Genomic DNA, 18,403 nt, shown 5'->3' on the forward strand with positions numbered 1-18,403 from the left:
ATCGCCACCCACCTGCACGGCAGACATTGAATTGCTTCTTTAGATCTCTTTTTCGCTCTCATTAATCCTCGTCGCCCTTTTTATCTTTCACATCTCTGACAGAAGCCTCATTAGCTCCTAGGCATGGTCAATGGGGCAGAGCCAGCATGAGATGCAGCTAAGCGCGTCTGCTGTTTTTTAATCGTACTTGATAACATGTAGGTGTGCCAGTGGCCAGGAATGTTCTTGGAGGAGAGCGTGCAGGTAGTTTGTGGGGTGCGCTACCTGGGCTTCCATTCTGTGCCGAGGTTGGCCCACTTGGGCACCTTCATCAGCAGCATTGATTGAAACTGGGCGCGGGTCTCCAGCTTCCGCACCATCGCCACATTTCTGTTGTTGATTGCCACGTCAATCGCGGTCAGCCCTGCGCCAATCCAAATCCGCCATTTTTCCTGGGTCTTGATAAGCAGGAAAAGCAAGACGTACACACGAATCCAGCATGTTCAGTTCATGAAACACGACTCACCTCGGGCATTTTCAAGGAAGGGAGATGCGCCGTAGTGCAAGAGCAGATGAACCACGCGTTCATGTCCCCTGGCCACACACTCGTGCAGCGCAGTGGTGCCATCAGGGCGACCGCTCACATGGTGAACACTGGCGCCATTTCTCGCAAGCTGCACCATTAACATGATGCCATCTCAGATGATCAACGGCTGTACAGGCTGTCTGCAAAGAGGCTGGACAGAGGCAGAAGGACCTACCAATTCTGCACAGTCATGATGTCCTTTGGCAGCAGCTATAAGCAATGGTGTCCACTGGCGCTCATCTTGATATTCTAGAGAGTTTGGTCCCCTCCTGTTCCTCTTGATATCTCTGATCAAGCTCTGGAAGCCCCAACACAGGTGTGTCAGAGCACAGAACAATCGCCGTTGGAGGCATGAACAACAGCGAAAACAATGTGTTCCTCGGAGGAGCGGCGTAGTCATACCTGCAGGCCGGCAATGTCATTGCTTTTGGCTGCAATGTAGACCTGCATGTGGCCATGTTGTGTTAGACTGAAAGAGGACACGCAGAACCCTCAACCATGGAATCAAACGAATTTTCATGATTTGAAACGCACTCTTTCAGGAATGGAAGCGTGGTTGCCCATTTTACAAATTGCCAGCAGTTGAACAAAATAGTCTTGGAGCACCGCAACGTGGACACAACCACGACCAAGGCCGTTGCCAAGCTTTGATCGTCTAATGCCTTCCAAATTTCTTTTGCAAGATGACGATGTCACATCGTCGCATCCAATACTGATGTTTTTATTTCCTCGAGTCCAAATGAAGAAGCTGCTGGCAGCGAAAGCTACCTCGACGCCCCCATGGGCCAGCTACCGCGTAGGTCCAACGGGGGGGAAGCCCTACAGCTGTTAGGGCTGCAACAGCATTTCGAACCATTCATGTGAATAGGGAAATTCTCCAACATCATGAAACATCTCTTTTTAATGCATAAGCTACAGTCCAAAGAATTGATAATGAGTGGAAATATTGGTTGATCATCAGCAGTCCCTCCTAGGCTCCAGCCCGACAGGGAACGCTGTTGATGCTCGGCTGCACTAGCAATCTCCATTGTCGGCCAAAGTTGAATCTGCAAATCAACCAAGCTGTGTTTAAGTGCAAATTTACGCATAGTGCCGGTCACTTTTTGGCAAGTAGCACCAGCAGATCGCAGGATCGCACCCTATCGGATTTGATAGTACAGCAGGAGATGAATGCAGCTAGGAGGCTGATCAGAGGTGTCATATTTGACATGGACGGAACTTTGACCGTGCCAGTGATTGATTTTGCAGAAATGCGGTGCGCTGATCTCAGCTCCCACATTCCTGCATTCCTGAGGGATGTTGTACTGGAGATGCAGATTTGGAACGTCTGTGCAGGCGTCGCGTTAACATACCAACGGGGGACCTCCTGGACGTGATTGCGAGCTGGCCTGTAGAGAAACAGGAACAAGCCAAAAGGCTAATTGAAGAGGTGGAAGATGAGGTACAGAGCGCCCACGTCTGTCAAACTGCTTGTATTGATCCTTTGCATGTGCAAAACTCCAAGATTTGCAGTGCAGGCTCTTGAGAAGATGGCCCTGAATCCTGGGGTGGTTGAGCTATGCACCCTTCTGGACACGATGCACATCCCAAGGTAGTCGGCCATCTGGGGTCCATATCACTGCTATCTTTTCCAGAGGTCTGATGATGCTGTTGCTGCTATTTTGGTCGCAACAGACTGGCAAATGACATGCAGGGCTTTGCTGACACGCAACACTGCTAAAGCTGTACAATACTTCCACGACCAGCATTTTTTGTCCCAGCTGCTGCCCCCGTTTACCCCCGCCCTGGCAAGGGACTTTATGCCTTATAAACCAAGTCCTGCGGCAGTTCTTCACATCTGCAAGGTATGCTGAGCTGCCAAGATTCCCTGCATCCAGTTTGCAACGCAATTGCCACATCACCTTGCCTTTCTGTGACTAAGAAATGACTTGTTCTAACTATCATGGTGTCCAGGGATGGGGTATTTCTCCTACTGATGCGGTGGTGATAGGTGACTCTGCGAAAGACGATGTATGTTCTGCGGTCACCAGTCTTCCTCACAGCTCATTGTCTTATTGAGGATGTCTGGGAAATTCCTGGAATACTGCATTCAATGATCCAGTCAAGTGAGGATTCAACGAGGCTGAGCTCACTGGTCCTGTTTGAAATGATGATTGATGTTGTACAGGTGGTGTGTGGAAACCGAGCGGGCGCGGCTACAATCTTGCTGGATGAGGAAGGTCGCTCACTTGAGGAAATAGGTTTATTGGGCGAGCAAGTGCCCACATTTGTTGCCCGGTCTCTGCATGATGTAGCCGTCCTCTTGAAGGAGAAGTTTGAGCTCAGACCCAAAAATGGGGTGTAATGCCGTGGTTTATACATTGATGGAATTGCCTCAGCCTTTGTAGCCTTTGTTCCCTAGTAAGGAAGAGAAGAGTGAAGTACTGCATAAGCTTGTCCAGTATTGTAATGGAATAGCCAAGAAGGCGGAACGTTACAAGTTTTGAAGGCATGCTAGAAAACCTACTTCAGTTGTGCATGACCGCGGTCAGCGATGTGCTTGAACAGCTGGTTGCGAGTCTCAAATTGTGCCCTGCAGACTGTACAAATCAGGCCGTCCTGCGCTGCCGCAGCTTCTTTCGCCTTGCGCTTGTCCTTCTTGCTCTTGGGCTTCCGGCTGGACCTGTCATCCTCTGGCGGCTGCTCTGCTGTCGATTCTGCCGCTGCCTCAGTGCTCTCAGGCTGTGCTGGGCTGCTTGCGCCATCAGAAGGCTCTGCTGCAGGAGGACTGGCCAGATCTTCTGCTCCATCATCAGCCGCCTCTGTGCTGTTGCTGACCGGCTCCGGTGGCGTGCTCTCGGCTTTCCTGTGATCTGTGTCAGCGCTGTCCCGAGCATGCGTTTGTCTGCGGGTGCTGGGTCTGGGCTTGCTGACCCTTGCATGCGCCTGCACCATCCGGGCGAGCATGGCATCTTCATCCAAGCTCTCCTCGGAAGCCTCTGACTCATCCTCACTTGCATCCTCGCTCCCTGTTGTCTCTGCCTCCTCGCTGGAACTCCTGTCCTGTGAGGCTCTCTGGGCACCAGCGTCCAAGTCTGCAAGAATTTGGTCCAGGGAGCCATATCCATCAGTGCTGTGCTGTTGGCCGGTGTCAAGGCCGTTGAGAGGCGCTTTTGGGCTCGCTTCCCGATCTGTGCTGGGTCTGCCAGATGCTCGAGGAATGTCCTCTTCTTCGCTGGTAGGTGGCGCCAGATCATCGGGAGGATCGCCCCCTGCTGAGCTGACGTCATTTTCAGCGTCCGATTCTGCTATGGGAGACAGAGCATCCTCCTCTTCCTGCATGGCTGCTCGCAGCGCATCTGCGCGCTCCAGGTGCTTCTTTGACCTGCAAGCATTTCTTACAATTCTCATCCTTTAATCTTGATTGGCACATCTGAGATTATAAAGGGAGTCAGGGAGCCGAGGCACAAACATAAAAACACAAGGTGACAGCTCACCTTTCATGATTGGCCATGGCATTTGCGGATTTGAAGAACTTGTCGCAGGCGACGCAGTAGAGCTCGTCCTGCACGAACGCCGCGTCATCATCGCTGCTGTCCTCGTGATCCACTGCCGCGTCCACCCAGGCTGCGTCCTGATACTCGTGTGCCCTCTGAATGCGCTGCAGCCGCTCCTCCTCCTTCCTGCACCACCCCATCCGCTGCCGCCCTCAACACAAATGGGATCACAGATCACACAACCAGCTAGCTGTGCCATTTGAATAGGCTTTGGTTCACTGCTGCAATTTGCACAGCAGGCATCAGGCATCACATGCCGGAGTGAGATTATAGCGCTGTAGCGCGAAAGGCATCATGACAGGGAGACAGGGAGCGAGGGACTGACCGCTGTTCCTCCGCGGCGAGGCGCTGTTGCTTTTGGAGTTCCTCCTGCTGCTGCCAGGCGGCCACGCGGCGGTCGCGCTTGCGAACGAACGCCACGAGGCTGCGCACGTTCTCCTGGAATTCCCTCCGCGCGCCGCGCCGCCTCTTCTTGTTGTCCTCCTCCATCAGCCGCCGCACCTGCACCATGTCATGCTGTTAATATTATTATTAATTGTTACTATTATTATTACACGCCATTCCTGCCAATAGGCAAGGTGCGTCCTGCAGACAAATTGCATTTGAAGGCTGCCACAATCCTACCCCTCGTTAGACTCGCCAGATCCAAGCAAGACCCAATCAACCGTGGGCACGGTGCTCAGTAATTGTACCGCCCCGCGCCAGCCGCGTCACACGCTTAATTTCTGATATGCCTGACTGTTTGGCCAAGTTCAGGCAGCTGTGGGGCATCAACCTCGATAAATAGAGCTGCTTGATTAGAAGTTTCAGGGCACTTCAGGGCACCGCGCCGGTGGGATGGGAAGGGACAGGGAAGAGTTTGAGGTGTACCTTGCGGTTGGGCGCTGAGGCGAGGTTGTGGACGTCAGCCCAGCCGAATTCGCGATCGCTGACAAACTGCAGCCAGTAGCGGTAGAACGCCGACACCTCCGACCAGGGCGAGTCGGAGCGGCCAAAGCCAGTGGGCGCCGGCCCCCGCTTTCCCCCTCGCTCAGCGGCCTCGCTCTCACTCCTGGCCAGTCCCTCAAACACCTCCCTGTACACTGTGTAGAAGCCCTGCGCCGCAATAATATGCTGCTGATCCTGCTTCTGTTTACGTGCTCTAGCCAGGTTGTCGCTCGTTTGTACAAGCCTCAGCAAATGCCCCCTTCTACACCCATTTCTGCCAGTGCGCAATGAAAGTCTAAAGGATGATGGCTGTGCTTCAAACATACCTTGGGCTCATCGTTGTAGCCGTTGTAGCAGGAGGAGGAGAAGTACTGGTACAGCGAGAGGTCCTCTGGGGGAGCGGCCTCGTCTGTGGTGAAGCCTCCTCCGCCGGCCTGGTAGCTGCCATCGGCACGAAGAATCTGAGCCCGATGGCTGTCGTACCTGCGTTTGTATTAACATAGCCACTTACCAACTAGCCCAAGGGCATGGCATTGAACGTGTAAGCAAGGCAGACACCCAGCAATACGCAGAGGGTGGATCTTACCATGCACGCTCGTGTTTGTCACTCAGTATCTCGTAGGCGTTCTGGATCTCCTTGAAGCGCACCTCCGCTTCCTGCTGCCTGTCGTGATTTTTGTCTGGAGCATGCAGTCCAACATTTGAAGACATCAGATAGATGTATGGCTGATTGGCAAGACATATTATGAGAATCTCGCATGATTATGCAATCTGGCAGTTTGATCGCTTGCCTGGATGCCACTGAAGGGCAGCTTGGCGGTATGCTTTTCTCAATTGGGCATCATCCGCGTCGTTGGGTACACCCAGAACATCGTACAAGCACCGCATTGTTTGAATTCTATTTAAACGTATCAAAAAGACGAAGAGATCACTTGGTTGCTCTGTCAGTTGATTAAATACCTCAAGGACCACATAGTGATTGTCCTTTCCCAACAGATTTGCAATCTTTCGGGCGCATCCTTGCAGGCGAAAGTTTGATACCGCAATCAACTCAATTTACAAGAGATCGATTGCAACAATGGCGCTGGGATGGGCCAAACGAAGACTCCCCAACATGAGTTAGTAACCACAACACATGATACTCACGTGCCGTTAATGTATCTAGGTCTCCCACCTCCCTCGCATGGCAGCGGAAGAGATCGAGCTCTGAACAACAGGGACCAGCTGCACGGCGTGGTCTAGTTGTATCGTAAACGGGCCACAGGAGGAAAAAGGCAGGAGGACGGCCACAGGATAGGAATACACTGATGGCCACAAAAGCACTCGTCAAAGTGTTGGACCCCTTCCTCACTTGGGCAGCGGTCCGTTACCAGGCTGCTGTGGGCGATGTTCTTAGAAAGCACGGTCTGCGATACGAGGACCTGTATGATCCTCTCCTGAACCAGGTGCGTTCAGCTGGGTAGGTTGTGCCCAAGCAGTTCTCGCGTTATGTTGAGCATCGTTCCCTCAATGTACAATTAGAAATAAGGTCATCATACCTATGGAGTGGCAAAAACGGCACCTTGGTTCTTCGGATCTGCAAGGTTGAGGGCTTCAAGAGTGTCTCCTTGTTCCTGCAGGATGTGGACGAGGCCCTGAAGAGGCTGCCCCAGGAGGAGGTCGATGCTCGCACACAGCGCTTGAAGCGTGCCATGGACCTGTCCCTGAAGCACGTCTACCTGCCCAAAGAGCTGCAGGCCGTTCAGACACCGTACAACAGCTATGTCATGGTGAGCGCTCCTGCTACTCTTGGCTCAAGCAGAACATCCTCAACTTGCTGCTACTGTAAAGCACGTGTCGTGTACACCCCAGTCTGGTCACCAAGCGGGAGTCTTCCTGGTGCAGGATGTCATTGAGCAAGTGGAGGCAGAAAACAAGGAGAAGGCACAGCTAGGCACCGGCACAACTTACGACCGCAGTATCCCCTGAGTATGGATATATGTCTTGATCCTGGTCGAACTGTGTACCTTTGCTGTCGTACTAGATAGGCAGCAGCAAATTGGCTGCATGTTTGATGTTGTAAGCTCGGACGCAAAATGAGCACGCGCCTGTGCTTAGTGAAAAGCAAATTCCATTCCTTGTCAGGCACTGGCAGCCATTGAAACTGAAGTGCAGAGAGACAGTATCTTCAATGCAAGGTTCGCAGAAATCATAGGGGCATTCATGCTTCAGAGAACTCTTCACGAGCCAACAAGCCTACGATCCAAACTCGGTCCACCATGGGGTCCGAGCCGTAATAACACTGTGACAGTCTCTGCTTCCTATCAGATTGCCTATCATACACACCACGAGTAGTTACTACACGTTATAACCGTACATAACAAGCATCTTCACTGCAAGCATTCAGGCACATTCATGAGAAGGACATGCATTTTACACCCATGGGCCAAACATTTACAGGACAGGCAGGCAGCACAGCGTGTCGGTGTCAAACACATCAAACATGCAAATTGACGGCAGCCGCGGTCATCAGCACTGCGGCTAGCTGTGCACATGCGATCTCCAGGCCCTTTCACAGCCGTGTGCCAAACATCTCACGACCACTCAGTTTGCGGCTGCCAGCTGTCAATGGGCGTCGGCTCACTGCATGGCACCCCACACACATGAGCATCGTCCCTTTGCATGTAAGCTTGAGCAGACATTCTACATGTCAATTAGAAGGATCACACTATTCAGATATCTAGATGCCGGGCCACAGCACAGAAAATAAATGCCGGGCCACACAGTCAGCATGCATCAACCATATATTTATATCCACAAAATAGGATCTGCTTGCCTGGTGGTCCGCCTGTGGCGGGGCCCTTTGCCCTTGCTCTTGCCCATGGCGCCCTCGCCGCCCTGCTCTGCAGCGGAGGCTGCAGTGGCGCTGTCGGGAGCGTTGAGGTGACCGGCATCGCTGGGCACGGCCACGTCCTCAAAGGCCTCGAAGGAGTTGCCGCGCAGCTTCATGCCCAGGCGCGACGGCCCCTTTTTGAGCTGGGGAGCTGCAACCGCCGGCTCCACAGGAGCTGCTGTGAGGGGCTTGGCCGCATGTGTGAAGGGGTCCAGCTGGCTCAGGGACTGCTCCAGGCTCTTCAGCGGGTGGTCTGGTGACAGCGTGCCGGGCTCTGCAGCCCCTTCCTTCCCTGCACAGAGAACGCCCATGTTTGGTGCCAGCAGTGAGACAACGCCGCAGATTGGACTTCCTTGCCTGCCTCTACCTTGTCTGGCCTGCTTCACTTTAAGTTCACCCTGCCCAGCCGAGGCAGCTCATCTGTGTGCTGCTTGTCTGGGCATGCACATGCAAGCAGATGTTATCCAGTTCCACCAGCAACCAGGTATTAGTAATAATACTCGATCCCACATCGCTCCACATATTTTTGGCAGGCTTTACAAACAGACGCTTCAGTGCTGTTTATGCTAAGTTCAGTGCTGATCTACCATCGCTACACATGTTCGAGGCAGGCTGACACTCGTTGATTTGTACTAACCCCATGTGCCCTAGCAGGTCACAGAAAGAAGGGGATTCACGTTTAAGGCGGTCCTTACCCCAGGAGGAGACAGTGGAGCGCAGGGAGGCCTGGGGAGATGTGGTCCCGCTGCCGGGGTGCAGTGGCTCTGCAAGATTGCTGGTCTGAGGCCGCAAGCCATCTCGCGACGAACCAAAAGATGCCACCCAGCCGCCATCCGCTGAGCCGCCATGGCTGTTGTTCCTGCTGCTGACGCGCTGTGACTCTGCTGCTGGTGCCTGCCTGGACGGCTTTGAGCGATCTATTTCTGCCTGCGTCACCAGAAACGCTGGCGATCAGGCAGAGAAGATTACAGAACACTTTGCGGTGCCTGGCAAGCCATTCAAGTGCTTACAGCTGGCTGCAATATTGGGTTGAAGGCATGTAGCGCATTAGGATCTAATAATGAGCTGTCGGCGTGTTATTGATTGTGATACAGGTCTCCAGAGGTGCAAGGGGCGCGCCTGCAGTTGCTCAATGAGAGAGTCCTTCTCCTGGATGGCTGCCGTCAGCTTCTGATTGGCTTCCGCCAGTTCCGTCAGCTGCTGCCGCAGCGCCGAAGCGGCCGCGCCGGTGGAGCCGCCCGAGTCACGCCGCTCGTCGCCGGCGTCGCTGCTGGCCGCAGAGGTGCCCCGGTCGAGGCTGCGGCTGTGCAGCTGTGCGGGGGCGTCCATGAGATCCAGGCCTCCCCGCGCCCCCAGCGCCTTGAGCGAGCTGCTCTGCCGCAGCGGCACCGTCGGCGAGGACAGCTGCAGCTTTGGCGCCGGCGAGCCAACACCTGCTGCATGGAACGTCACTTCGCACCATGATCCAAGACAAAGTAAGCGGGTTGCAGCCGTTAGCATGAGCTTGCGGCTTCCCAAGGAAAGGCTTGGAAAGTGCACAGGGCAGGTCACGGGTGCGGGTAGGCACGCACCGGGCTGTTTTGGAGTGGGCAGCTTGGTGGGATCCGGCAGCCTTGCGATGCTGGTGCTGGGCATGAGGAGCTGCTCTTTCCTGCCCGCTTCTGGGACAGGCGTTGGCTCCCGCCTCGGACTCAGGTTCGACAGGTTCGACAGGCTCTCCTGCAACACCAGAGCCCCAATGACTCAATGTTGGGCCGCTGACTCACAGTAATGATGGGTTTAGGGATAGCTATGCACTGCTGCTGTGAATACGGCAAGCACCTGTATTGACACAGCAGCGGCAGGTGCAGCAGAGCTGCCGGGCGGCTGCTCCCAACTGCCCAGGTCCCATCCTCCGGCATCCCAGCCGCCGTTGCTGCCCCCTGCACCCTGCGCTGCTGTTCGCCCACTGCCTCCCACTTCTCTGTTGGGCCCTGCGGCTGAAGCAGTGCATGGCTGTTGGTGACCACAGACTTCCAATGCATCTCTGGACCCATTCAGAGATCGAGAGATCCACATGGATGTCTGCATATGCCAGGGAAACTAAAAGTGGCAAATCCCTCACCCCTGGGGGCAGGCCGCGGGGTTATCTTCAGTGTCTTTGCGCCGTTCTCGATGCTGCTGGCGCCATTGGAAACTGACGGCGCGCTGGAGGGCAGGGACAATGCTGGCAGCTTGGATGCCAGGCGCTCCAGCTGCTGGAGCACCGCATCTATGCTGAGCCGCTGCGATGGCGACACGCGCAGCAGCCCGCGTATGAGGGCCAAGAAGGGCTCAGGCCGGCCAGTAGGCAGATTGTAGTCCCCATTCAGCACCTGGTGAAAGTATAGAGCAATGAACGGCTACGATACCTCTGTCACCTGAGCAATGGCTGTAAGGTCTGCAGCAGCTTTGCAGCAATTAATAGGGAGGGAGGCCGGGACTGACCTGGAGCTTGCAGTCTCCAACGAAGGGCAGCTGCCCGGTGCAGATGTACGAAAGAAGGACGCCCAGAGACTACAAGCCATTCAATAATTTCTGTCAGGAATGCTTTGGTGTATATTCGGCTTCCCAATAAAGATCACTGGCTGCAGCATGCACTTTCCACACAACTTGAAGAGGCATGGTCTGAAATCGGAGCCAGAGCATGGAACGTACCCACATGTCTGCTTTGACATCAATGCGCTCCCGTGAGTAGAGATCAAACATCTGCAACCAGGGACCTGCCTTCAAAGGAAAGCACTTGATCTCCATGAAAATAATACACACATTGCAGCTCGCATGGGTGCCACTCTGAGACAGTGTGCAACGCAGCGTCACCTCTGGCGCCCTGTAAGCTGGTGTTGTGTATTTTCGGATGTTTTCCTCAGCCACCATGATCTCATTGGATCCCTCATAGCGTCCAGCCCAGCTGGTGGTGCTTCCAAAGTCGCACAACACCCATGTCCCGTTGTTGTGCAACAGCACATTCTCTGCTTTCAAGTCCCTGTCGTGCAGCAGGTTGCCAGACATACATTAATGCCCAACACTGAAATTAGCAAGCTGACAGACAACAAATTCGTGAAATAATATAGCGGCTGAAGCAAGAACATCAAAGTCGTCCCGACCAGTAGGATGTTGTGCCTTGTGTGTAGACAGTTCAAGAATGACCGTCTACACACATTGATTGATTGCGGCAGACATGTGCATCTCAGTGTAGTAGGCCAGATATTGTGAGCAAGTCACCTGTGTGAGAGCGGCGGGCTCTGGTGGTGCATGATGGCCACAGCCTTGCAAACAGAGTGGAAGATGGTGAGCACGTCTGCATCAGGCAGGGGGCCTGCAGCAGCGCGCAGGTGGTCCACAAGGCTCTCCTTGCACAGGTCCAGCAGCAGGAACGCCTCCTGCTCTGCGCCCTTGGGCCCCACGTAGGCCACTGCCCTCAGTGTCAGGATGTTAGGATGGTCCCTCAGACGCTGCATTGTTTCCACCTGTTGACAAAACAAATCATTGCATTAGTAACTGGCTGTAAGCCACTTCATTTGATCCATAATAAGTACAGGGAAGAGGTCTCATGATGCAGCCTGCAAGTGCTGCGTCTGGTGAGCGCATAGCACACCTCGGTGTGGCAATCTGCGACGGCATCAGGTTCGCCTCCCATGCGCACATGCTTCAGCGCAAAGGCAGTCATCGTGGAGGTGTCTCGGGCCCTGTAGATAGATGCAAATCCACCATCTCCCAGGTGGGCTTCCACCCTTATGGTGTATGCGCCCACTTTGAAGGTGCGACCCACCAGGCCACCCTCCTTTCGCTGTACCACATTTCGTAGGAAATCGCCCACGCCCTTCATGCTACCTCATGGCTGATCCCTGAAATCAGTATCGTCCATCAGGGGAACCCCCATGGCTGGTGGGCACCAGCACAACAGGAACTCTGACTGAGGATGCAGTGATCATCAAATTCACGTGTGGCGTTTCTTGAAGCGTATTCTCCGTTTCGTTTAAGTACCTGTGCTTTGATGACTGCTGTCATTCACAACACAAACTGCGTTCCAAGACCTGCCGTGTCAGTCAACAAGACCAGATGCAATGGCGCTCTGCACTTCAGTGAGCTCGCAGCAAGTGGGAAAATATTTTGAAGATGGTGTGATGCGGCCTGTAGCTACTTGCTTCACTTTCTGAGAGGCCAATGACTGGAGTCAATCACTCCGACCAAGACTACCGCAGTTCACCAAATACCAAAACCAGGATGCTTATGAGAATTCCATTATGTGATGTTGTAGAACGGATGCAGACTTTGAGCAAGAAAGGAAGGTTTGAGCTTTGAGCTTTGTGTCCTGTTGGCTCATTACAGCAAGAGCACGTGCTTGGGGAATGCTGTATGCATGCCAAGCAAATTTCCTTGGACATGCCTGAAGTTTGGACATTGTGAGCCTCTCTCGTCAATTGAGAAAAATCTGGCTTCTTGAAAGATGTATGAATTACATTGAGTCTTGAAGTTGCATGTGCGGTCAGTCGATATATAGACTCGCCAGTGGATCCGCTGTAGCTTTAGCTAGTCTCTAGAGTCTCTAGTCTCAGATCTGCGGCTGTAGCTGCCTAGGCACTGGCCAGCCTTTTTCACTGGCCAGCCATGGCTCAATCGGATACAGTAAGGCTGCACAATGCGCGCAGTCGCAATGCACTCAATCTGGCGGTCGTTCCCGCACCCCCCGTCACTGCCAGAGACTGTCCTTAAGAATGAAGGCCAGCGCCTCTTCAAGTAGAATTACAGGCCCGGACCTCTTTCAAAACATCTTCTCGCATCCATCATGATCATCATCATGGGATACCTGGGATGCCTCTACTTGCAATTGAGTTCTTCTTCATGTTCCATAGTGGCGCTTTTATCATCATGGTACAAATAATAAAGAAGCGCGGCCCAGCAAAATGTGAAATAACCGGACTGCAGCCTAATAATCTAACTCGACACAACACATGCTACCAAGCAACGAACGCTACCGGTACCAAAGGCGGCGCTACACAATGCATTTGCTGCAGCAACAAGAAGGCAAACGGTCTGAAGCACCAATAAGCTGTGGTGCATGGCAAATGGATAGATTCGGGAGACCCTTGCACTCGTTGGAGGTTTGATTGGTGTGGTGGGGCCTATAGCTGCATTGCTGGTGCGGCTCACAAGGCTGGAGACTCTGATGGAACACTGCTGCCTGCTGCCTGATTCCCCCAGTAGGGCATTGTGAGCTGCCGGTAGTAAGGCTCCTTCAGATCAAATTTGCCTGTCACCTGTCGCAGACATGGCCAGGCATCAGAGCCGACTCTCTCACGAAATACAAGAAATAGCATGGCAAATTCAGCGCACTAGCAGTGTGCAGCAGATTAAAAATAACCAAAAGCAAGGAAGCGCTACAGAGCACCACACGATATCAGCTCTTTGACAGTGTTGGTGCAGGGAGCACACCGTGTGGTCTGGCACCCCAGGGGCCAGGGAGGGAACGCTGAGTCTGAGGTGGATGTCATAGCTCTGGCGCTTGTGGGCAATGAGGCGCAGCTCGCCATGCAGCTCTGCTCCGGGGTACACTGTCAGCGGCTGACTCAGCACGCAGCGCAGCTGGAACCTGGCCACCCACGACCCAGTCAACCAGCCTGCTCGCCAATGCTTGTGTTGATCACCAGTTGAACTTGAGGACTTACAAAGTGAGCAAGGTCATTTGAGGACATACCAGTGAGTGGTTGGCACGCCAGGCGCAGTCGACAGCCAACGCTGTGAGGAGCTTCCATCAAAGAGCACGTCGAACCAGCATGCAACGCCATGCACATTCCCAGGCACAGCTGCCAAAACGAGGTCAGCATTAAAACTCACATGCTTAGGAAATACTTGTTGACCGGGAACGCAACAGGCAGTCATGCAAGAGGGGCTCACCCATTGGGAAGTGCAGAGGTATGACGATGTCATGCAGGTCGTTTTCTAGAGCGCTTCCAAAATCCACTGCGTGACTCATGGGTGCTGAAATCAGGCATCGTGGATCTATGGCGTCCACCACCACCTGATGACCATCAGGTGGTCCTCAAATCAGTCATATGACAGTCATTGTCGAATTTGCAGAGGGTCAAGGCACCAAGGTAAAAGTGCATCATTGACATGGTAATGCAGCAGAAGGACTTGCCTGGGAGAAGTAGCCATCCAGAGCAGGCTGAAAGAGAGAAGACAAGTCCACCCCAAAGAAACTATTCTGCTGCCAGAAAGTCGCCTTGTTCACCATCTCAGTGTAAAGCAGGTCATCGGTGAACGCTGCGACATGTATCCGTCCTGTTTGCTGCATCAGGGATTGAAACAGGCATATCAGTGCTAGGCATATCAGTGCTCTGAGCTTCACAGCCATGAGCTTTGCAGGCCTGCAAACTGCAGCATTCAGGGAATGCCAGCATAATCAAATATGCAATGCAAAAATGCAATGCAACATACCGGAAACATCCGACCGCCTGGCTTCAGGAATCGGTCTCTGGCATGCAAATAGGTCTCCAGCATTCGCTCGTTGACCAGCAAGGTACCCATTGGCTCTGATATGAGGACATCCACGGAGTTTGCTTCCAGGTTCAGGTCCTCGATCTTGGACTGTATGACCTCGATTCTCGCACCCAGAGCTGCAAGCGAACATCTTCTTAGAATCTTCTGTGTCATTGGCAATGTCCCACTTCACCACATGACAGAGTTCCATCTGCTGTGCGCACATGCAGAACAGAACAATATCTTCACCAGGATTGGCATTTTTGAGGATGTTTGCAGAAGCAGCCATGTTGGAGGCCTCCACTGCATACACTTTTCTCGCTCCAGCCTGCAGCCAGCGCTCAAGAGATGTCATACTGATGCAAGCATTCTCCTTGCAATATGGACAGCAAGCTCTGTCATGATGAAATGAAGAAGTTACCTGTGCAGCAAATAAGGACAGAATGCCACTTCCTGCACCCACGTCCATGACCACCTTGTCCCGGAAGTCCACTGCATTGCCCATAATTGACGCGTAGTATGTTCCTGCAGAATTGGAGGCCGGAGTAATGAGGCCATATGATATAATCTCAGAGGAGCATGCAACACAACAGATAGGTCCATGCATGTCAACTCGGAGAGAGATCTAGTGCACCTGTGCGAATCATGTCCTGGAGCATGTTCTGCCTGCATGGCAACGACATGAGCTTTACTAGACATCCGGTGCATGAGTAGCCAGAATAACTAGCATTGCAAGCTTCATTGGCATAGTCAGTGTGGCGTACTGGTGTGGCAGCAGGGAATAGTAATGGAAATACAGGTCAGCACTAGCTTCCTCAGTCCTTCGATCAAACTTGCCCTGCAGATCAGCACGCAGCCTGGATCAGATGCCTCTTACTGTGTCCCGTGGGCATGTGATGGCACAAAGCATGGTGCAATTAAAATGACAATCTGCAGAGGCCAGGAAATTGATCCTTCACAGGGAGGACCTGCAGCTGGAGCAGAACTTCTCCCAGGGCAGCTTCGGCCTCAGGATCTATAGATCTGAGGACAAGCACAGATATCGAGTCTCTTTCCAAGCTGATGAAGAGCATGCCATCCCCTGCCATCCATGCCTGTGATTACAGAGGAAACACGGTGGATAAGTGAGTGGTCTCATGTTCTTGGCACCCCTTGTGGGCACTTAAAATGCGTACACACCCGGTCAGACGAATTGGATTGATACAGCACATCTCCTTGATGGTCGTTTATCAAGACTCCCTCATTCTGAAGGGACACATCGACTTGGACACCATCACCTGCGATCAACAGAAAAATGATCAGCAAAATAGATTGAAATGGAATAAGTTGATTTATATCGCGTATCATTCTTACCCACAGACACTTGTTGCTCTTTGCTCAGTATCTGAACGACAAATTTTCCTCCGAGCTTCATCATGACATGGCCTGTTGGATTCCTTGGTGCTGCGATGGCCCTGAATTGAAATCCCCCTTGATACCTTTGATATTAGAACTTATCGATCATAATGTACTACCTACATTTCCTACTGTTGACTACTTTAAGAGCTAGCTGGAGTACTAGGTCCCCACGTGGTAAGATTGGGAAAGCGGCGTGCTAGTCGGCAGCTGCAGGCACCTACGTTGCCGTTCAGATGGCACCAGCACCAGGATTTTTGCTTGATTCAAGTGCGTCAGAGTTGAGAACGTTATTTGTCCACATCCACAAGAGATGCAGAATATACTGAGAATGCAATGCATGCACTGCATTGTGTAGTTTTGCATGTAAGCTGAGCTGCAGGCTGCCCAGCTGGCTGCCGCCACGACAATCATTAATACCGTATGATACTGTACTGTACGTGTGACACTGTACATTGGTAACTTGCAGTTGAATTGCACTGTCATGAGATCAACTGTTGACACACTAGTGTGACACGGAAGATCTTACATGATCCAATGTGACAGGAGAATCATCATATACTTTCACCAGGTTTCGGCTTTACATCGTTACAGTCACCGTGACAGTAGAACACTTGACACCAGAAAAACACTGATTTTTTCACATTCCTTTGCACCTGCTGCAATGACAAGCAGCACTGCCGCACATGCTGCCTACACAAAATCGAATATGCCACGTGATGAAGAGACAGCAGGATATTCCTGAGCAAACTTCAAGCTGGGTCCAGCTCCAGCAATGTCCAGGCATCCAACAATTGACCTGTGTGCCCTCTCGGATGATTCAAATCGCTTGAAAGAGTTGCTGAGCCATCAGCAGATGCACGAAGCACCGCAAACCTTGTCCTGGCATCTAAAGAAACGCCTTTTCTTTCTCAAAGAGCGCAACAATGCTGTTCTGGTTGTTGAGCTGCGCCACCTCCACCGCCGTCTTGCCGTCAAGATTCTTTGCGGTGCAGCTGGCCCCACTGCAAGCAAGGGAATGAATGGGGTTCAGTGTTACAGCCAAGTTTCAGCCGTTCCAGCACGTACAAAGCCAAAAATTCGTGAAATGATATGCAAACATCAATGCGAGCAAAGCCAACAAGTGCAATTTTGGGACCCCAATGGGATGTCCCTACATGCCAATGACAGCAGCAAAGCTCCTTGCAGGTTCTGTGGCAAAAGTATATCAGGGGGTCGAGGGAGCGCACTTCTTGAGCAGGACCTCGACACACTGTGCCTGGCCGTAGCCGGCGGCATAGTGGAGGGCGGTGTTCTTGTTGTGGTCAATGGCGTTGACGTTCGCGCCGTGCTCCAGGAGCAGGTCCATGCAGGCCATCTCGCCGTAGCCGCAGGCAAAGTGCAGCCCAGTGCGGCCCTCTTCGTCCGCGTCGTTCTTGTCCGCGCCGTTCTCCAGCAACTCCTTCAGCAGCTCAATGTCGCCTGCCCACCACCAAAGCCGTTTCAGCCACCCAGTACAACAGGGAACGAGATTTAGCCCCTACGGGGTGTTGAGGAGCCACGCTAGTCAGGCTTTTTATGAGCCAATTCACGCAAAGCCAGTAGCAATGTATGATAGTCGACGCTCAAACAAAAATATGGGAGGGAATATAGGCAGGCTCGAGCTCTGAATGAGCAGCATTTGGCCCCTCTTGCTGGGGACGTACGTGGGGGACCCAATCCCACAAAAACAGCCAAGCATAGAAGGCGAGGCTACAAACAGCAGCAAGCCAGCGCCTGTGCAATATCTGTGCACATTCAGGAATGTGTTGCAATGACACAGATTTATTTGGCGAGTGTGCAAGTGCAGGATCTCACCAGAGCTGGCGGCAGTGGCGACAGTTGCCAGCTCCTCACTGCCCTCCTCTTCCTCCTCTTCACCTTCCTCGCCTTGAGCAGCAGCCCCCTCGGCATCATCATCCGCCTGTGGGTTGAAGGCCTCGCCCATCACGGTGCTCAGCTTCGAGAGCACGTCCGGGTTGTCCCAGTACCTGACCCGCCATCCAATTTCGGTCAGAATCGCTGTGGCCATCTGGCCACCCTTGGCAGTCAGACGCCTTGTTGCAGATGAAAAACTATATGACAAAGGCACATGAAAACCTATATGGATAAGGCCAACGGATTGTAAAAGCAATTCGGAAAGCTTGGATGAGGAGGACACGCACTTCATCATTGCTGCAGGCCCGCCCTTCTCCATCTCCTCGAAGATGCCAGCGAGCTCTGGGTCGTCCTTCAGGGCGCCCATCTTGGCATCTAGCTGGCTGCGATAGGTTGGGTCGTGCATTGTCTGCATCATGGACTTCATCCCTGGGTCCTGCTGCGTCCAGCCAAACAGCACAGGCCGATCAAAACCTTGTTCTTTACTAGATTTGGTGAGAGGCTGGCACATCGCAGAATCTGCGGAATCAGCTCCAATAATTCAAAGCAATCGTTGACTGATGGACGAGAGGCGAAGGGCCCACCGCCATGATCTGCTGCCCAAGCTTTTCAGCCATCTCCATGAACTGCTGGTTCTGCAGCACGCTGCTCATAGCGGATGCGTACTGCTCGGGATTGATCGCTGGGATTCCTCCAGCCTGGCGAGATTCT

At 52.9% G+C, this 18,403-nt stretch overlaps 5 protein-coding genes across 5 annotated transcripts; 2 read left to right on the forward strand and 3 right to left on the reverse strand.

Moving 5' to 3' along the window:
- Positions 1-1,461: 1,461 nt before the first annotated feature.
- Positions 1,462-3,027, forward strand: COCSUDRAFT_54276 (HAD-like protein). The gene is made up of 6 exons (XM_005645405.1): positions 1,462-1,820; positions 1,901-2,006; positions 2,083-2,156; positions 2,259-2,409; positions 2,519-2,575; positions 2,733-3,027. Exons 1-6 carry the CDS (start codon positions 1,567-1,569, stop codon positions 2,907-2,909), a joined length of 819 nt encoding a protein of 272 aa, XP_005645462.1. The 5' UTR covers positions 1,462-1,566; the 3' UTR covers positions 2,910-3,027.
- A 1,553-nt stretch (positions 3,028-4,580) lies between these two features.
- On the reverse strand, positions 4,581-6,093 carry COCSUDRAFT_30531 (putative DNAJA5 protein; the record flags this gene model as incomplete). The annotated part of the gene is made up of 5 exons (XM_005645406.1): positions 5,820-6,093; positions 5,615-5,708; positions 5,355-5,511; positions 4,972-5,196; positions 4,581-4,602 (listed from the first exon to the last, which is right to left on the reverse strand). Coding segments are annotated over exons 1-5 (594 nt in total), but the record flags the coding sequence as incomplete, so codon positions are not given.
- Positions 6,094-6,231: 138 nt separating this feature from the next.
- Positions 6,232-7,180, forward strand: COCSUDRAFT_30533 (14 kDa subunit of cytochrome bd ubiquinol oxidase). The gene is made up of 3 exons (XM_005645407.1): positions 6,232-6,473; positions 6,648-6,797; positions 6,913-7,180. Exons 1-3 carry the CDS (start codon positions 6,336-6,338, stop codon positions 6,994-6,996), a joined length of 372 nt encoding a protein of 123 aa, XP_005645464.1. The 5' UTR covers positions 6,232-6,335; the 3' UTR covers positions 6,997-7,180.
- A 635-nt stretch (positions 7,181-7,815) lies between these two features.
- Positions 7,816-12,198, reverse strand: COCSUDRAFT_48465 (kinase-like protein; the record flags this gene model as incomplete). Its single annotated transcript, XM_005645408.1, has 12 exons — positions 11,906-12,198; positions 11,517-11,766; positions 11,144-11,388; positions 10,739-10,904; positions 10,577-10,627; positions 10,367-10,435; positions 10,005-10,254; positions 9,722-9,879; positions 9,472-9,619; positions 8,993-9,333; positions 8,596-8,827; positions 7,816-8,192 (listed from the first exon to the last, which is right to left on the reverse strand). Exons 2-12 carry the CDS (start codon positions 11,745-11,747, stop codon positions 7,816-7,818), a joined length of 2,268 nt encoding a protein of 755 aa, XP_005645465.1. The 5' UTR covers positions 11,748-11,766; positions 11,906-12,198.
- A 162-nt stretch (positions 12,199-12,360) lies between these two features.
- COCSUDRAFT_30535 (S-adenosyl-L-methionine-dependent methyltransferase) lies at positions 12,361-15,919 on the reverse strand. The gene is made up of 13 exons (XM_005645409.1): positions 15,755-15,919; positions 15,581-15,678; positions 15,370-15,495; positions 15,166-15,239; positions 15,036-15,067; positions 14,823-14,926; positions 14,651-14,729; positions 14,360-14,538; positions 14,057-14,210; positions 13,817-13,960; positions 13,617-13,725; positions 13,370-13,511; positions 12,361-13,215 (listed from the first exon to the last, which is right to left on the reverse strand). The coding sequence occupies exons 1-13, from the start codon at positions 15,816-15,818 to the stop codon at positions 13,069-13,071; spliced, it is 1,452 nt and encodes a 483-aa protein (XP_005645466.1). The 5' UTR covers positions 15,819-15,919; the 3' UTR covers positions 12,361-13,068.
- Positions 15,920-18,403: the final 2,484 nt, after the last annotated feature.

This window comes from Coccomyxa subellipsoidea (genome assembly GCF_000258705.1).
Source record: "Coccomyxa subellipsoidea C-169, whole genome shotgun sequence".
NCBI lineage: Eukaryota > Viridiplantae > Chlorophyta > Trebouxiophyceae > Coccomyxaceae > Coccomyxa > Coccomyxa subellipsoidea.